Consider the following 17,641-nt stretch of genomic DNA (forward strand, 5'->3'; position numbering starts at 1 on the left):
GATCAGCAATTCTACAAGCTGTCAGAGCTGAACTGTAGAAATATAAGGTCCTTTTAAATGCCTAATATGCTTCTTTACCCTGCTTATGCTGTTATGACATCTAATACACATTATTTACTTTGTTCATTCAACTGTATTTCTCAAGTGCTTACTGTGTGCAGAGCACTGTACTAAGCACTTTCCAAACGATTAAAGTCAGCTTTATTCTAGTTGAAGATGTTTGGTGTTTAAAGCAGAAAAAGTACCCAGACTGAGCTACTGGGGAATTTAAAGGAGAAGGGGAAACTCTTAGCTTTAGCAGGAACAAGTCCTCTTGAAAATGGGATGCCCTGGCTGAGACCACCAAGATCCTCTTGCCTTCAGGAGCTTAACTGTAAAATTAAGGCAGTGAAGGCAACAGCCATGTAGGATTAAGCTTTCAGCTTTCCATGGGAAGTCTCATGTAACAGGAAGGGAAAATCTCTGAGGATTCTTGGGCAATGGAAGACTCTGGTTTTCAGGACTTCTCAACACAACTTTCCTTTTTCCTGCTGGGAAAGGAGCTTGGAGAAGTGACAAAAAAGTCCTGTAAGCGATGGGGAAACAGTTTACAAAAATCACTGTATGGGAAACGGAGAGACAAGAGAAACGTTTTTAATAATAATAATAATAATGTTGGTATTTGTTAAGCGCTTACTATATGTAGAGCACTGTTCTAAGCGCTGGGGTAGACACAGGGGAATCAGATTGTCCCACGTGGGGCTCACAGTCTTCATCCCCATTTTACAGATGAGGGAACTGAGGCCCAGAGAAGTGAAGTGACTTGCCCACAGTCACCCAGCTGACAAGTGGCAGAGCTGGGATTCAAACTCATGACCTCTGAATCCAAAGCACGTGCTCTTTCCACTGAGCCACGCTGCTCTTCCTTTTAAGAGGATAATGTAAAAAAGACTGGAGACAGGAGAGGATGTGGAATTACCAGATTGTAAGGAATTGTTCCAGAGATGGTGTGCCATCTATTTTAATGTGTCATTTATTTCACTTCGCTTGGCTACTCTAACATTATGAGGCAGCATAAATTAATGTAGCTATAACACTCATCTGCAATTAAATAAGTAAAGACTGTAGGGTAAGTTCACTGGGAGTCCCATGTGGGATAGTAAGTGTCTAATCTGATAAACTTGTATCTACCCCAGTGCTTAGAACAATGCTGGACATATAGTAAGTGCTTAATAAATGCCATAGAAAATAGGTTGTTCAGGTTTGGTTTAAGAACTAATTCTCTATTGGTTCCAATTTACTATCTTTCAATTTATGATGCAGTTTTTAGGAACAAAAATGTGTCAAATTCATTCATTCAATAGTATTTATTGAGCGCTTACTATGTGCAGAGCACTGTACTAAGTGGTTGGATTGTACAATTTGGCAACAGATAGAGACAATCCCTGCCCAAAGATGGGCTCACAGTTTAAAAGGGGGAGACAGCAAAGCAAAAGAGAACAAAACAAAAACAAGTCAACATTATCAAGATAAATAGAATCAAGGAGATATACATATCATTAACAAAATAGAGTAATAAATAATATATACAAATGAGCACAGTGCTGAGGGGAGGGGAAGGGGGAAGAGCAGAGGGTGGGGGGGGGGAGGGAGGGGTGGGGAAGGGGGAGCAGAGGGAAAGGGGGGGTTCAGTCTGGGAAGGCCTCCCGGAGGAGGTGAGCTCTCAGTACAGCTTTGAAGAGGGGAAGAGAGTTAGTTTGGCAGAGGTGAGGAGGGAAGGCATTCCAGGACAGTGGGAGGACGTGGGCCAGGGGTCGACAGCAGGACAGGGATGAATAAGGGACAGAGAGGAGGTGAGCGGCAGAGGAGTGGAGTGTACGGGGTGAGCAATAGAAAGCGAGAAGGGAGGTGAGGTAGGAGGGGGCAGGGCGATTGAGAGCTTTGAAGCCAAGAGTGAGGAGTTTTTGTTTCGTGCGAAGGTTGATAGGCAACCACTGGAGGTTTTTGAGGAGGGGAGTGACATGCCCAGACCGTTTCTGTAGGAAGATGATCCAGGCAGCGTAATGAAAAAATGTCTGAGGACTATCTGAATAGGAAATATCCAATCATCATTAAATTTCAAAAACACTCATGAAAAAAGCACACTGTATTGAGGAAGTCCTTGTTCAGGTAGGCTCAGGTTACCACCACCATATGGCACATACAGCTATTTTGTGCCTTACCTGGGACACAACTAGCTCACAACACTGTCTATGTATAACCTACCTGGAAGATACAATTATGGATTAGCTAATTCTTTCACATTCAGAGGAATTCTTGTCCAATGATGACTGCATAGACCTTAATCCATTCCACTCATCATTGCAAGATGCCAAAGCTGATGAAGAAAAAATGGTATGTTCCCCCAATCCACCCCACAAGGTGTAGACTAAAAACAAAAATGAATCTCAGTTCCATCATCACCTTATATTTTAGTACTGAGAAACCTTTTATTGATTTTCAGGAAAGTGGATGAACTTAAAGAATGACTGGAGAAGACCCTAATAGAAAGAGGACTTTTAAGACATGCAAAGATTTTCAAAGAAGCAGTGTAGCTTAGTGGAAAGAGCACGGGCTAGGGAGTCAGAGGTCATGGGTTCTAATCCCAGCTCCACTACTTATCAGCTGTGTGATTTTGAGCAAATCACTTAACTTCTCTGTGCTTCAGTTACCTCATCTGTCAAATGGGGATTAAGACTGTGAGCCCCACGTGGAACAACCTGATTATCTTGTATCTACTCCAGAGCTTAGAAGAGTGCTTGGCACATAATAGGTGCTTAATAAATACCATCATTATCTTTATTAAAAGGAGTTCATCAAATATTAAGAATTAATAATAACTATGGAATGTGTTAAACATTATGTGCTAAGTACAGAATGGAGCATTTGGGTAAATACAATACAATCAAGTCAGACACAGTCCCTGTTCCACATGGGACTCACAGTCTAAAGAGCAAAGAGAACAGAATTTAATCCTCATTTTACATATGAAAGAACTTGAGGCACAGCAAAGTTAGGTGATTTGTCCAAGGTGTCACAGCAGGAAAGTGACAGATCCAGAATTATAACCCAGCTTGACAAAGTCCCATTCCTCTGCTTTTTCCAGTAGATGATGAAGAGCTTATGGAAGACAACCAAGTTGAAAGAATACTACTGCAGCCAGTGGAAAAAGCTTCCACTCCTACTAAGACACACTCAATGCTTCATCCCAGCTGAAAGCTGGGAGCCAGGTGCCAAGAAATGCTCTGCATACAGTAAACATGCATGCAATAAATACCACTAAATGATTGATTGGAGGAGATAGCAGCACTGGTATTGTAGGCAGAAACACACTGTGCTGCAGACAAGGTACTGAATTTAGTCAACAGCCTCTTACAGCATTACTGGCAATGCAAACTTTTTGTCACCTATAGTCCAAAGGTGTTAACTGCTTCAACCTCAAAGGAATCCCACTCATCTGATGACAGTTCTCCAACATCTCCTCATCAGGACACATACCAGGGTGATAGATGCCATTTTCTGAGTTTTACTAGTTTTTTTTTTTTTTTTTTTTTTCCCTAATGCCCTCTTCACTCCAGTGGTATCTCGCGAGCTTCAGGTCCATTCCCAGGGTCCTGAGAAACTACTGGTGGGATGAGCAGCAATGTGGCCAATCTGAGAGCATGGGCCTGGGCACTGGGAGACTGAAAAACTCAGAAGAGAATTTGAAGGTATACAGTAAAGGAACCATAGTGGTGCAAGATCGGATTGCAAAGAAAGAATAGACAAAATAAGACAGAATGCTTCTCCTGCTGCGCCTGAAATTCCCCACTGCCTATAGCTGGGGGAAAAAGCACCAAGAATCCTCACATGTTCAAAAAGGAACCACATGTCTTTTTTCTTTCCCTCCCTCTGTCTGGTATCAGTATGAATTAGACTGAAGAACTCTCTGACCCTGTTTAACACAGACTGCTGGTATTTATATTTGATCACAATGCCCTACTATTCACATAGATGGGGGAAAGAGTCCTGAAAGTCCATGTATCTTCAAAAACCATCAGAGAAAACACGAAACACAGAACAAAGAATGTATAGTGAATATTGCTCAGAAGGAGACACTCACTACCTAGAAAAGACATAAAAAAGGGAAACAAAGTGCCCTCCCCAGAAGATAAACTAAGCAAAAATGATATTTTTGAATGCAAAAAAGTAGGAAAGCAGGATAGGTTGATTTGAATAAAATCAAAATTTCACTGATGGACACGAGCAGCTCTTGGTGAAGAAACTGAGAAAACTTTCAACTACACGATTTATTATGACATATCTACATTTTATGTATATCTGACTGGAATAACTTAGATTGCTATTTTGGTTGGCATTGTGAGGCAAGGAAAAGAGAGCTGTGGCTTAAAGAAGAGTGAATAACACATACTACATTTGACCTCAAGAATATGTATGTTCCAATAATGAAATTAGGAAGCATACAGATGCTGAAGCAGTAATTCATGTTTTATGCCAAGGAAATTGAATAATAATATTAATAATATCATTCCTTAAACTCTTATTTTAAGTTCTGAGGTAGATTCAAGGTCATGATATCAATGACCCTGTCCCATATGATAGTCACCATCTATCTTTCAATAGCATATATTGAGTGCTATGTGCACAGCACTGTACTAAGCACCTGGGAGAGTATAATAGAGTTGGTAGATACATTCCTTGCCCACAAGGACCATATAGCACTATTCCATTTCTGTAGATGAGAAAACCGAGGCCTTGAGAGATTGTCTTGACCAATATAGACCTACAGGCCAGTGGCATTGCTGGGATTGAACCTGGTTCTACTGACTCCCTGATATGTCTGCTAGATCATTCTGTCCTCAGTGAAATCAAGAAGGGTCAGTCTCCTACAAGGAATGGAAGATAAAAGGTGGTGTACCTTCTGGGACTTAAGGCCTTAGAAAGCAGAAAACATCCATGTGGTAGATGGGGAATTGGCTTGGGATATTCAGTGACAAAGTCTATGGTTGGAGATGGATGTTGCATTTCAAGAGAGAATGTAATAATGCGTGGTTGACTTAATTGTAACAGATATTGAAAACAGAGAAGTTAAATAAAGAGTAAAGGATATAAATAGTAAGTAGTAATCTTTGAGAATAACGCAAAATTAAAGCAATGAAGATAGACCTTGAAGAGATCAATACAGTACTAAGCTCATCTTTATATCAGGGACTCCTAAGGTTTGTACCATATATCTTGCTCTTTTGGAAAAGGGTAATCTCTGTCTTACTCTCTCTCCTTATTCTTCTTTCTGAAAACAGGCCTTTTTCCAAAAAGTAATAACATCCTGATGGAGACGAATCCTTATTAATGTATTTCTTCCAAACACACTGAAAAATTCTCAATAGGTGAATGGACCAGCAATGACCATGCAAATCTTGGTGCAAGGGCTACACAGAAGCGAGTGGGAGACGAGGAAGTGAGGGCTTATGGAAGGCCTTTGAAAGTGGAGAGAGTGAATGTCTGTCAGATATGAAGAGGCAGAGAGTTCTAGGCCAGAAAAAGGATGTGGATGAGGAGTCACCTGCGAGATAGACATGACTGATGTACAGTGAGTAGGTTGGCACTAGAGAAACAAAGTGTGTGGGCTGGAATGTGGTTGAAAGTCAGAGGGCTCAGGTAGGAGGAGGCAAGGTTATTCAGTGCTTGAGAATCTATAGTAAAGAGTTCCTGTTCTATTCAGAGTGGGATGGGCAATGACTGGAGATTCTTGAATGAGCATTTTTGTAGAAAAATGATCCGGGCAGCAGAGTAAAATATAGTGGGAAGAGAAAGGAGATAGCAAGGTCAGCTAGGAGGTAACTATGGAGAAATCAAGGCAGGATAAGTGCTTGGATTAAAATGGTAGCAGTTTGGATGATAGAAAAGGGCAGAATTTAGTGATGTGAAAGTTGAACCCATTGGATTTGGTGACAGGCTGAACATGTGGGCTGAATAGGAGAGATGAGTTAAAGTTAATGCCAAGTTTATGGCCTAGAGAGACATGGGGAGAATAGGTTTGGGTATTTTAAGTTTGAGGCATTGGTGTTGAGATGTCCTGAAGGCAGAAGGAAATAAATACAAGACTGCAGAGGAGGAGAAAGATCAAGCCTGGAGATGTAGATTTAGAATCAATCTGCATAGAGAGGGCAGTTGAAACCATAGGAACGAATGAGTTCTTTAAGGAAGTGGGTATAGATGGAGAATAGAAGGGGACTCAGGACTGAGCCTTGAGGGACTCAGCTAAAGAGCAGAGAGGCAGAGGAGAAGCCCACACAGGAGAGGCGGAATGAGCAGCCAGAGAAATGGAAGGAAAACCCGAAGAAGATGGCATCAGTGAAGCCAGGGATAAATAAAGCTTGTAGGAGAAGGGAGTGGTTGATAACGTTGAAGGTATTTGAGGATTGAGTAGAATTGGGATGGATACGATGGAATAGAGGCTGTTGTATATGTCAATGAGATTATCATTGAACACTGAGAGTGCAGTTTCAGTGGAGTAAAGAGGGCAGAAGTTAGATTTCAGAGTCAATGAGAGAATTGGAGAAGAGGAAGTGAAAGCAATTGGTATAGAGAACTGTAGAGAACTGTAGAAGGGATTTGTGTTGACATATGGAGGGAGCCAAGGGGTCAAGGTAGGGGTTTTAATAGGCTAGGGGAGACATGAGCACTTTTGAAAGCAGTGGGGAAGAAGTCATTGGAAAATGAACAGTTGCCTATGGTGAAAAGGGAAGGAATCAATCCATTAATCAAACATATTTGAGAGCTTACCATGAACAGCACAATGTATTAAGCACTTGGAAGTACAATATAATAGTTGGTAGATATGTTTCCTGCCCAAGAATGAGCTTACAATCTAGAGGAGCTAAGTGTTATGAAAAGGTGCTAAGGGATGGGTTCAGAGGCACAGGTGGACAGGGTGAATTTTGAGAAGAGGTGAGAGATTGCCTCTTGAGACACTTCTGGAAAAGATGGGGGAATTAAAAAAGGCGCAGAAGGAAGGTAGGGATGGACAAGAGTTGGGGAGACTTAAAGGAGGTCAAGCTTGATGGTTTCAATTTTGTCAATAAAGTATGTGGCCAGGTCATTATGGGGAAGAAATGGGTGTGGTGTTGTTTATTTACCTCCACATCTAGGAATTGGTCCACTCCACAAAACTTTTCCTTCCATCAGTATACACGTAATTGTTTCTGTTCCTTGTGTCTTAATAAATCCTTCTTCACAAATAATTGAAATCGAACTCCCTAATTGAAAGTTATCTCCAAAACGACGTGCGTTGATTGGTATTCCAGGATCAGGACATTCATTATGTCCAAATGCTGTAGAACAAAATGAACCAAAAAAAGATAGCATGAGGAAGAGTTGGGCCTTACCTGTCATGCCTTACTTGTATGCAGAACAGGATTGAGTTTAAAACAGCTTGTATCTGCTGCCAGTCTGACTTAATCATTGCACTAGAAGTTATATTCTATATTCATCAGTTCACACCTGATAATGTATGATTAACAATATGATATGTTTCACAGAACCTTTCAAACTTTATGAAAAGTTACCACATTCCTGGGTCTCAGAATTCAGGATTTTAAAATAATTGCAATAAGAGTAAAACTGAAAGTAGAGCTAATGTCTCTTCACAGTTCAAACAAATGTATTTCTGCTTAACAGTAGATGAATTTGCATCTCAGGTTCACACCCATAAAATGGAGATGCAATATTTTCCACCTACTTTGGATGGAGCAAAACTGAAATTTCTAATATAAGTTGTTCTTAGAGTTCTATGAACATAATCATTAAGATGCCATCCAATGTGCATGTAATCTTGACAAAACTAAATATAATAAAAAGCTTGTATACTTTTTACGTGTCAAAAAAAAGATTAGCCAAATTAATTCAACATAATGTCAGAGAGGCAGTAAAACCCACACATTCTTGTCCAGGCATTGTGCTTCATTTTGACATAGCTGAGAATAGAAATGAATTTAGGTCAATCCAAAGAAAGTATGTAATTAAAACTCTAGCCAAGAGCCAGTTGATGGCTTTTGTTAGACCCTAGGAATCATGGATGAACCACAGTCCCCAGAGAAATAATGACTAAAGTCGAGATTTAAGCAATATTCAAAGTTGAAAGAATAGCAGCAGAAAAAATATAAAAGGAGAGGTTTGTAAATATTTAAAGTCACTGAGCTATAAATCTATAAAAGCCAAGTCTGACTGACTGATAACAGAAACCTAGTTAGTAAGTGTTCAGTCCCATGGCTATCAATCAGTCAATCAATTGAATTGATTGAGCACTTCTTGTATGCAGAGTACTATATTAAGTGCTCCAGAAAGTACAAATAGACATGGCCCTTTACCCTTAAGTAGTGCAAAATTTAGTGAAGCATTTACAGTCTATTGCATTCTATGGCAATCACTGAAAAAGGTTTATTCTAAAATTAAATGATCCCAATCTAACTTCCTTTTTACCCTAGGTATATCTTTAGCAAAGAAAAATGCATTACCATGTAAAACTTTTATGTATGATCTCAGCTAGGAGTAGATAATAATAATAATTATTATTATGACATTTGTTAAGCGATTACTATATGACAAGCACATTACTAAGAGCTGGGGTAGATACAAATAAATCAGGTTGGACACATTCCCTGTCTCACACAGGGCTCACAGCCTCAATTCCTTTCTACAGATAACTGAGGCACAGAGAAGTGAAGTGACTTGCCCAAGGTCACACAGCAGACAAGTGGCAGAGCCGGAATTAGAGCTCATGACCTTCTGACTCCCAAGCCTGGGATTTATCCATAATATCATGCTGCTTATGGATTATATAGCATGGATAGGAAGTAATGAATTTCCTCCACAAATTGTCCTCAAGGAAAACTAGGCCCCACCCAAGTGGCTTCCCCAGTTGTGACAGAAGAGCTAGTTTTCCCCAGAACAGCCCAATACCTTTGGGAGGGGGAGGCAAGGAGGAAATGGAAGGTGGGACCTGGGGATTATAGGTCTGTCCTCCTGTTCATCTCCTGAAATTCTCCTCCCAGGGATGTTGTGGATAGATTAAAATGCCTATTACTCCAGTTGTGAACTGCTGTCTAGCAGTACTGTGCCTGCTTAAACAAAGTGACATTTCAACCATGACTACCAAGATTTTTGTAGGGTTTTCCTTCAGAACTACAGATGAAGAAGCAGCGTGGCTAGTGCAAAGAGCATGGGCATGGCAGTCAGAGATTTGGAGTTCTAATTCCAGCTCCTCTACTTATCTGCTATGTGATCTTGGGTAAGTAACTGCACTTCTCCATGCCTCAATTACTTCATTTGTTTAATGGGGATTAAGATTGTGCGCCCCAAATGCGACATGGACTATGACCAACCTGATTATCCTGTGCCTACCCTAGTACTTAGCACATAGTAAGCGCTTAATATATACCATAAAAAAAGATGTTGGCCAGACTCCCTATCCCTTTTATTCCTTTCGAATACCCTGAGTTCAAAAGGGTTAATATGCTTACTCCTTGCCCCTTGTAGTCCCATTCTCACAAATTGAACATAGCTAAATCAGAAGAACAAAGATAAGATCTGAAAACTCAAGCATATTTCCATAATTCCCTAAAGTTCCTTTAAACATGACTGACTAAAAGTGATGATTCATATGCATTTTAGTCAAAACAAAAATTTAGTAAATAAAAAATAAAAGCACAATTATCCAAAAGACAAACAACTTTTTTTTTAATAGCAAGATTCTGACGCATGTCACAGCTAATTAACTTTAATGATGTTCAAGTATACTTTGACAACTTATTAGTGGCAGTACTCACCATTGGTGTCACTTCGGAAAGACAGACAGTGCATATTGTTATTAATTGCTCATATGTAGTGCCAAGAAAAAATAACTGCATTATTTGAAAGGGAACGTTAAAGAGACATTTTCTCCACTTCCCTTAGTTATGTTACACTGATCAATGATATTAAATTATCAAGTTGGTTAATAGCTGAATAAACATGGTAGGCACTAGAAAATAAAAAACTACTTCATTTACACTCTCCATGTCTTCTGATATAATCACTGAACATACATTTAAAAGGCATATCAAAGATTCTTCATTCCTTTGTTCAATTTATTTTTCTGTGGCACTAACTCAGTAGTTTTTTCAGATAGAAATAATAAATTTTAATCTTAAAAAAAGAAAGGATTTTTGTAATGCTCAAACATCCTAAACCAAAAATGGAAATAAAGTGTTTCAAAATCCTATTATTTAGTTCTCCCTTAACATAGTGGTGAACCTTGGTGAACCTTAATTAAGAAAAACTGTAATAAGAATGTATGCATCATAATCAGCACAAATTGTATGTACATACCATTTCTTCTGACATTGCATTGCACTCTACCCTGATAAATACTTCCTGTTGGAAACAATGTAGCCCATTCTATCCAAAATATAAAGTGAAAATACATTTTATGAATGCATATTTCTTTGAGAATTTGAAATGGGAGGTTTCATTCAACTAGGTCATGTATTAGAGCCTTATCTACAATGCCCCAGTACACATCAGAAAATTACTCACTATTATAGGTGATGTTAAATCCACGACCTGACATTGAGTGGTCTGCTTGGAATTCCAGTCTCAAAATGTGATTATTGCTTGTAAGATGTGAAGGGACCTCAGCGCCAGTGAATGTCCCAAGTATCGGGGAGTCTGATGAGTCTCCATCCTTCACAGCAAGAAAGTCAAACTGGGATTCTAAGTCAAAGTCATTAAAAGAGAGGTGAATTCGGCTCCCTGGATCTGAGATTATCGTCCAGATGCAGTTCAGGTTATTGCCATAACCTTCTGGGTAATCAGGGGAAAGAACTGTTCCCATTGGTGCCGTGAAGTTTGAGAGGCAAGGAACTGTCAGAAATAAGACACAATGATAAATTAGAAAAGAAAATAACTTTGCAAGAGAGTTTTGATTATTCTTCATTTTTTTCCCTAAGATCAATTTAATAAATGATTTGCATTCATATCGAGTTTAAATACAGGCATATCTGTCAACATAAATATATCAAAGGGAAAATTTTGGTCCAAATTTATCATATGTTTACTGCCTCTTACCCAGTGTGGGACTCCTTCCAGACTACTGGGGCAATCAATACCCCAGTCAATCAATAGTATTTACTGTGTGCAGAGCACTGTATTAAGTGCTTAGTAATAATAATAATAATAATAATGATAATGAGGGCAATTGTTAAGCACTTACTATGTGCCAAGCATTGTTCTAAGTTCTGGGGGGCGGGGGCGGGCACAAGGTAATCAGGTTGTACAACAAGGGGCTCACAGTCTTAATCCCCTTTTTCATATGAGTTAACTGAGGCCCAGAGAAGTGAAGTGACTTGCCCAAAGTCACACAGCTGAAAAGTAGCGGAGTGGGGATTAGAACCCATGACTTCTGACTCCCAAGTCCAGGGTCTTTCCACTGAACCATGCTGGTACAACTGGGCACAATTGGGCTGGTAGACCTGATATCTGCCCATAGAAGCTAACACATTAGAGAAGACAGGCATTACAATAAATTTCATATGGTAGGAAACATATGTGCATAAGGATATGTGCATATGTGCATTGGGGATGGGGATTTATTAAAGTGCTTAGATGAAATGGACCCAAGTGCATTGATATCTCAGAAGGGAGGGATATTAGATGAGGAAGTTAGTCAGGGAAGGCTCCCTGGAGAAGGGATAGTATTATTAGAGATTTGAAGATGGAGAGAGTGAGGTCTGTCAACATGAAAGAGAAGAAAACTCCAAACAGGAGAAGGGTCAATAGCAAGGGGTCAATGACAAGAGAGATGTGATCGAGACATAAAGAGTATGTTGGTGTTAGAAGCGTGCCGGTTGGCTTGTAGTGAAAGAAGACTGAGGATAGGTAGAAGGAAGAGAGCTTACTGAGTGTTATAAAGTAAGTGATAAGGAGTTTCTCTTTGATGTGGAGATGGACTGGAAACCACTGGAGATTTTTAAGTGGAGAGACTCGCATACAATGATTTTTTTTAGAAAAAAATAGTATTTTTTAAGTGCTTATTATATGTAACGCACTGTTCTACTTCCTGGCGTTGATACAAATTAATCAGGTTGACCAAACCCCCTCTCCCAAATGGGGCTCACAATCTAAATCGTAGGGAGAAGACATATTGAATCCTTATTTTGCAGTAGAGGAAACTGAGACATATATGAGGTCACACTGGTCTGCCAGAGAACCGCCAGGCTTTAGACAGCACTGATTCTGAAGTTCCAGAAGCAGAGTGAATGATCCAGACAGCAGAGTGAAATGAGATATGCTGGAAGTAGGGAGATCAGTGAGGAGCTGATGCAGTACTCCAAGTGGGATATGGCAAGTGCTTGGACCAGTATGATTTCAGCTTGGATAAAAGGAAGCAGTGTAGTCCAGAGATTTTGAGAAGGTAGAACTGACATGTTTTGGTGACTGATTGAATATGTGGGTTGAATGAGAGTAATGAGTCAAGGATAATGACAGGTTTTCAGGTTGTGAGAAGGGAGTATAGAGATATCAACAGAGATGTGAAAGTCAGGAGTTGAGAAACCTGGGGTGGGAAGATGAGATGTTTTCTTTCAGACCTGTTTAATTGCAGTTGTTGGCAGGACACCATTTTGGTAATGGTATTTCTTAAGTACTTACTATGTGGCAGGCACTGAACTAAGTGTTGGCATAGATACAAGATAATCAAGGTGGACAAAGTCCATGCCCCACGTAGGGCTCACAGCCTTAATCCCCATTTTGCACATGTGAGAACTGAGGCACAGAGAAGTTAAGCGACTTGCCCAAAGTCACATAGCAAACAAGTAGCAGAGCTGGGATTAGAATCCAGGTTGCCTGATTTAAAGTCCATGCTCTTGCTAGACCATGTCCATTCTCAATTTCTAATTGTCTAGGAAAAGATGGAGAACTTTAATAAGGGAATAGAAAAAAAAGGTAAAGGAGGAAACATATGGGAATGTACAAAGAAGAGGAAACTGCATTCCTTTATGTTGTAAGATGATAGATGGATCTCCACCATTAGGTTGGCAGCTAGAGCCATTTGCTTATATTCCATGGACTCAGGACAATGTGTTTAACTAAAGGAAACATTAATAAGAAAATGTTTTACTGAAAAGAAGATTGTGGTATTAAACAAAAATCTTTCTTTGGTAAAATATTGACATAATTCAAATGCACTCTAATATACCTTTAGTAAAGTTAACTCTGCACAATGTAACTGTTAGATAATTATGGTATTTGCTAAGCACTTGACTTTGTGCCAGGCATGAGGAATATGGCACAGGGAACATTTTGAAACTAAAAGATATTCAATTAAATTTCAAGAAACAAAATATTCAAAAAAAGTTAACTACTCTGTTACAATTCAGCAACTACTCACTAATGAGATAAAGTGTCCGTGTATATATATATATATATATATATATATATATATATATATATATATATATATATATATATATGTATATATATATACACACACACACATATATTTAATATGTACTACATATATACTACATATAAAACTGTTATGCAGTAACTGATATCTACAAGAAAATATGTTAAAAATAAATGTGTATATCATATATTATGATATATGACAAAACACTAAATAATATATAAAATATTGCACATCTTAAATATTAATTATGGGAATTGGATAACTTTAAGTAGATTGAAAGATGTGCATTTTCGTTGTGCTATCATTTGTAGTCTGAGATGCTACTACTGGTGAAGAGGCTGAAAAAGCTAATTGAATAATTACAAACATTCCACCCCCTGAGCAAGTAAAAACTATCTTTTGCCAATCGTATACATTGTTCTCTGTCAGGGCCCATCGTTCTTCTGGTTTTAACAAAAGCATAAAAAATATGCCCTTGGTGCCAAAAGAAGCAATTACACTGTTTTAGCAAATGAAATTAATCCTATGAACATTATTAACAAGGACAGATGCCGTATCCAAGCAAAGTATCTGGGACTTACAAATACAAATTGGTATGTTTGCCGACCATTGGTTGTTCTCTTGACAAACAATAGATTTCTCTCCAATTAGTTCAAATCCAAACTGGCACTCAAATCTCAAAACATCTCGATTAGAAAATCCATCCCCTTCTCTGATTCCATATAATGGTGTTCCAGGATCCCCACAGCTTTCCTTTTCAATTTCTGAAAAAAACAAAACAAGTCAAAAATTATTTAATTGAGTTACCAAATCATCACCACCATCTCCAACGTTTACTGACTGTCCAGATGTGATAACTGTTCCAGGTTCTGGGGTACACAGATACAAGGTAATCAGATTGTCCCATGTGGGGCTCACAGTCTTAATCCCCATTTTCCAGGTGAGGGAACTGAAGCACAGAGAAGTTAAGTGACTTGCCCAAGGTCACACAGCAGATAAATAGTGGAGCCAGGATTAGAAGCCATGTCTTCTGACTCTCAAGCCCATGCTTGAGAAGGAGTGTGGCTTAGTGGAAAGAGCACGAGCTTGAGAGACAGAGGTCGGTGGTTCAAATCCCAGCTCCACCACTTATCAGCTGTGTGACTTTGGGCAAGTCACTTAACTTCTCTGGGCCTCAGTTCCCTCATCTGTAAAATTCGGATTAAGACTATGAGCCCCACCTGGGACAAACTACCTTGTATCTAGACCAAGGCTTAGAACGGTGCTTACCACATAGAAAAATGCTTAACAAATGCCATTATTATTATTATTTCACCACTAAGCCACAGTTAAGCACTTACTAAGTGCCAAGCACTTTAATAAGAGCTGAGGTGGATACAGATGAGGCAAGGGAGGCACAGAATAGTGAAGCCATTTGGCCAAGGTCACACAGCAGACAAGTGGTGGAGCAAGATTAGAACCCAGGTCCTCTAACTCTCAGGCCCGTGTAACATGAACTAGGCCATACTGCTTTACAGTACTCCTTTAAAATGAAAATATGTAAATAAATTAGAGGCCCATAAATAGAGTTAGGTCAGTTCACATGTCATGCTCAGGCCCTAGATTTTTCAAGAGGCTCTAGAAAAAAAAGACTATATGATCATAATATCCCTTAACTGTGGAAATATTTGAAGGTATTCTCTCTTAAAAATCAGAGGAAAGCATCTCCATTTCTTTATTGTCACAAAGTCCTAAAGTGGATTCAGAACAGGAACACATGCCCTCAGTGGAGTTTCCTTCCAAAGCAATTTTGCCATATTGTACATTACCAGGCCAAGATTATGTTTTAAATTATGGATCTGCTTTCACTTTCAAGGAAAATAGCTTATTTAAAGCACTCAAACACCTGGCCCCCTCCTACTTCACGTTGCTGCTCTCCTACTACAACCCAGGCCACATACTTCATTCCTCTAATGCCAACCTATATCTTAATTTCACCAGCTTACCACCGACCTCTCACCCACAGCCTGCTTCTGGCCTGGAACATCCTCTCCGTTCATATCCAACAATCACTCTCCCCACCTAGAAAGCATTATTGAAGGGATTTATCCTGCAAGAAGTCTTCCCTAAGCCATCATTTCTTCTTCTCCCACTTGTTTTGCAGCACTCTGATTTGCTTCCTTTATTCATCCTTCTCTTAGCACCACAGCACTTATACACATATAGGTAATTGATATATACTTTTGTCTGCCTTCTCTTCTCGACAGTAAGCTCACTGTGGGCAGCAAATAATAATAATGTTGGTATTTGTTAAGTGCTTACTATGTGCAAAGCACTGTTCTAAGCACTGGGGTACTACAAGGTAATTAGGGTGTCCCACGTAGAGCTCACAGACTTCATCCCCATTTTACAGATGAGGTAACTGAGGCCCAGAGAAGTTAAGTGACTTGCCCAAAGTCACATAGATGACAAGTGACAGAGCCAGGATTAGAACCCATGACCTCTGACTCCCATGCCCTTCCCCCTTGCGCTGAGCCACATTGCTTCTCTAATGTATTTACGAACTGTTATATGAACCTTCCCAAGTGCTTAGTTCCGTGAACTGCACACAGTAAGTGCTGAATAAATATGATCATTTGATTTCTTCTGCTTTGATGTTTTCAAGTGAAAACATGAGGGATTTTAAATGTCTGCCCTTATGTATTAATGAATAGGAGAATGGAGAAAGATGACAGAGAACCAAAAAACAAAGTCATGGGTTTTTGCTTTATGTTAAAGTAAATCTGTAGGCAATGGTGATTTTTGAGAAAAGGGGGTGTTGTGATGTATATGATATTTTAGGAAAAAGATATATCAGTTAATTAGTAATATTTAGACATCTAGATAGTACACTATGATAAGTTTTTGGTGAATACCACTGAATGGGTGTATACCATTGTATGGAGTTGATAGACATGATTCCTGCTGTAGTGTAGTAGTGTAGTATGAAGAGGTCTGAGGTTAAAGGGAATATTTTCAAGTCTGATTCCACACAATCCAGTGCTGACATTACGTGGCCCAGGGTGATTATCCAAAGGGTGAAAAAGGGAAAAGAGCTAGGTCCATGAAATGTGTAAAGAAAGAACTGACAATTTTCAGAAAGTGACTGAACTGGGGAAATGAAAGGAGCTAGAGATGACTCTAACATTCCAATATGTTGGGAAGAATTGTTATTAAGAGTATTAGGAAAATTAGAAAGAAGAGAATAGGAATGAAGATCAGAAATTTAATTTGAGACATATAGAATTTAAGATGACCTGGGATCACCCAGGCTGAGATGACACATAAGCAGTAGGTATTATTAACTAGGTCCTTAAAGAGGGGAAGAGATGGCTCAAGTTGTATACTGGGGAATCATCCACATAAAAGTGAAATCATATAAGAAAGGATGAACTCCTGAATGATGATTGTGCTACTTATTATAAATAACTATTTATTATGTGTACTAAGCACTGTGCTAGATGCTGGGGAAGATACCAAATAGTCAGTTGTATTTATTGAATGCTTATTTTGTACAGATCACTGTATTAATTGTTTGGATGAGTACAATATAACAATACAACAGACACATTCCCTGCCCACAGTGACCTTACAATCTAGAGGACATATACGTCCCCCACTCCACCTTTAACATATTTTAAAAACATTAAGAAATTACATCCGTTGGTGTGGCACATTACAGAAATAAAAATAATTTTTTCTAAAGCCTGTGCATTTATATAACTTTATAAAAGGGGAATTCAAATCTAGAAAAAAATAAAACTATATTTAATGACATGGAACTAGGCTTAAGAGTTCATCATTCTTCCAAGGAGTATGCACAGAGAAAACCTTGAAAGAACAGTCAATACAGTTAAGATGATCCCAACTGCTTTGGCCTACATTAGTTTACTTAGCCAGTTTTTTTCTAGATTCTTATATTGAACTCTCAACATAGGCTGTAGTTACAACTTATTTCTGACTCCTAGGTGATTCCATTAAAAGTTAAACTAATAATCCCCTTATTGACAATTTCATTTAACAAGATAACACTAATTTGTATAGCTATATTTAAAAAAAGGGAACAAAGTGGGATGCTTATTACGAGCCTTATTTAGTGACTATGCCCTCTTTCTTTCATTAGTTCAATGTTGTTTATGGAGTTCTTACTGTGTACAG

The 17,641-nt window shown here is 38.9% G+C and overlaps 1 protein-coding gene across 1 annotated transcript in view; it reads right to left on the minus strand.

Moving 5' to 3' along the window:
- CSMD3 (CUB and Sushi multiple domains 3) overlaps positions 1–17,641 on the minus strand; it is a 778,187-nt gene that overhangs the window by 355,000 nt on the left and 405,546 nt on the right. Inside the window, 3 exon segments of the mRNA XM_029063925.2 lie at positions 7,158–7,352; positions 10,594–10,920; positions 14,047–14,229. Coding sequence (XP_028919758.1) covers positions 7,158–7,352; positions 10,594–10,920; positions 14,047–14,229 — 705 coding nt within the window.

Source organism: Ornithorhynchus anatinus, chromosome 4 (assembly GCF_004115215.2).
Source record: "Ornithorhynchus anatinus isolate Pmale09 chromosome 4, mOrnAna1.pri.v4, whole genome shotgun sequence".
NCBI lineage: Eukaryota > Metazoa > Chordata > Mammalia > Monotremata > Ornithorhynchidae > Ornithorhynchus > Ornithorhynchus anatinus.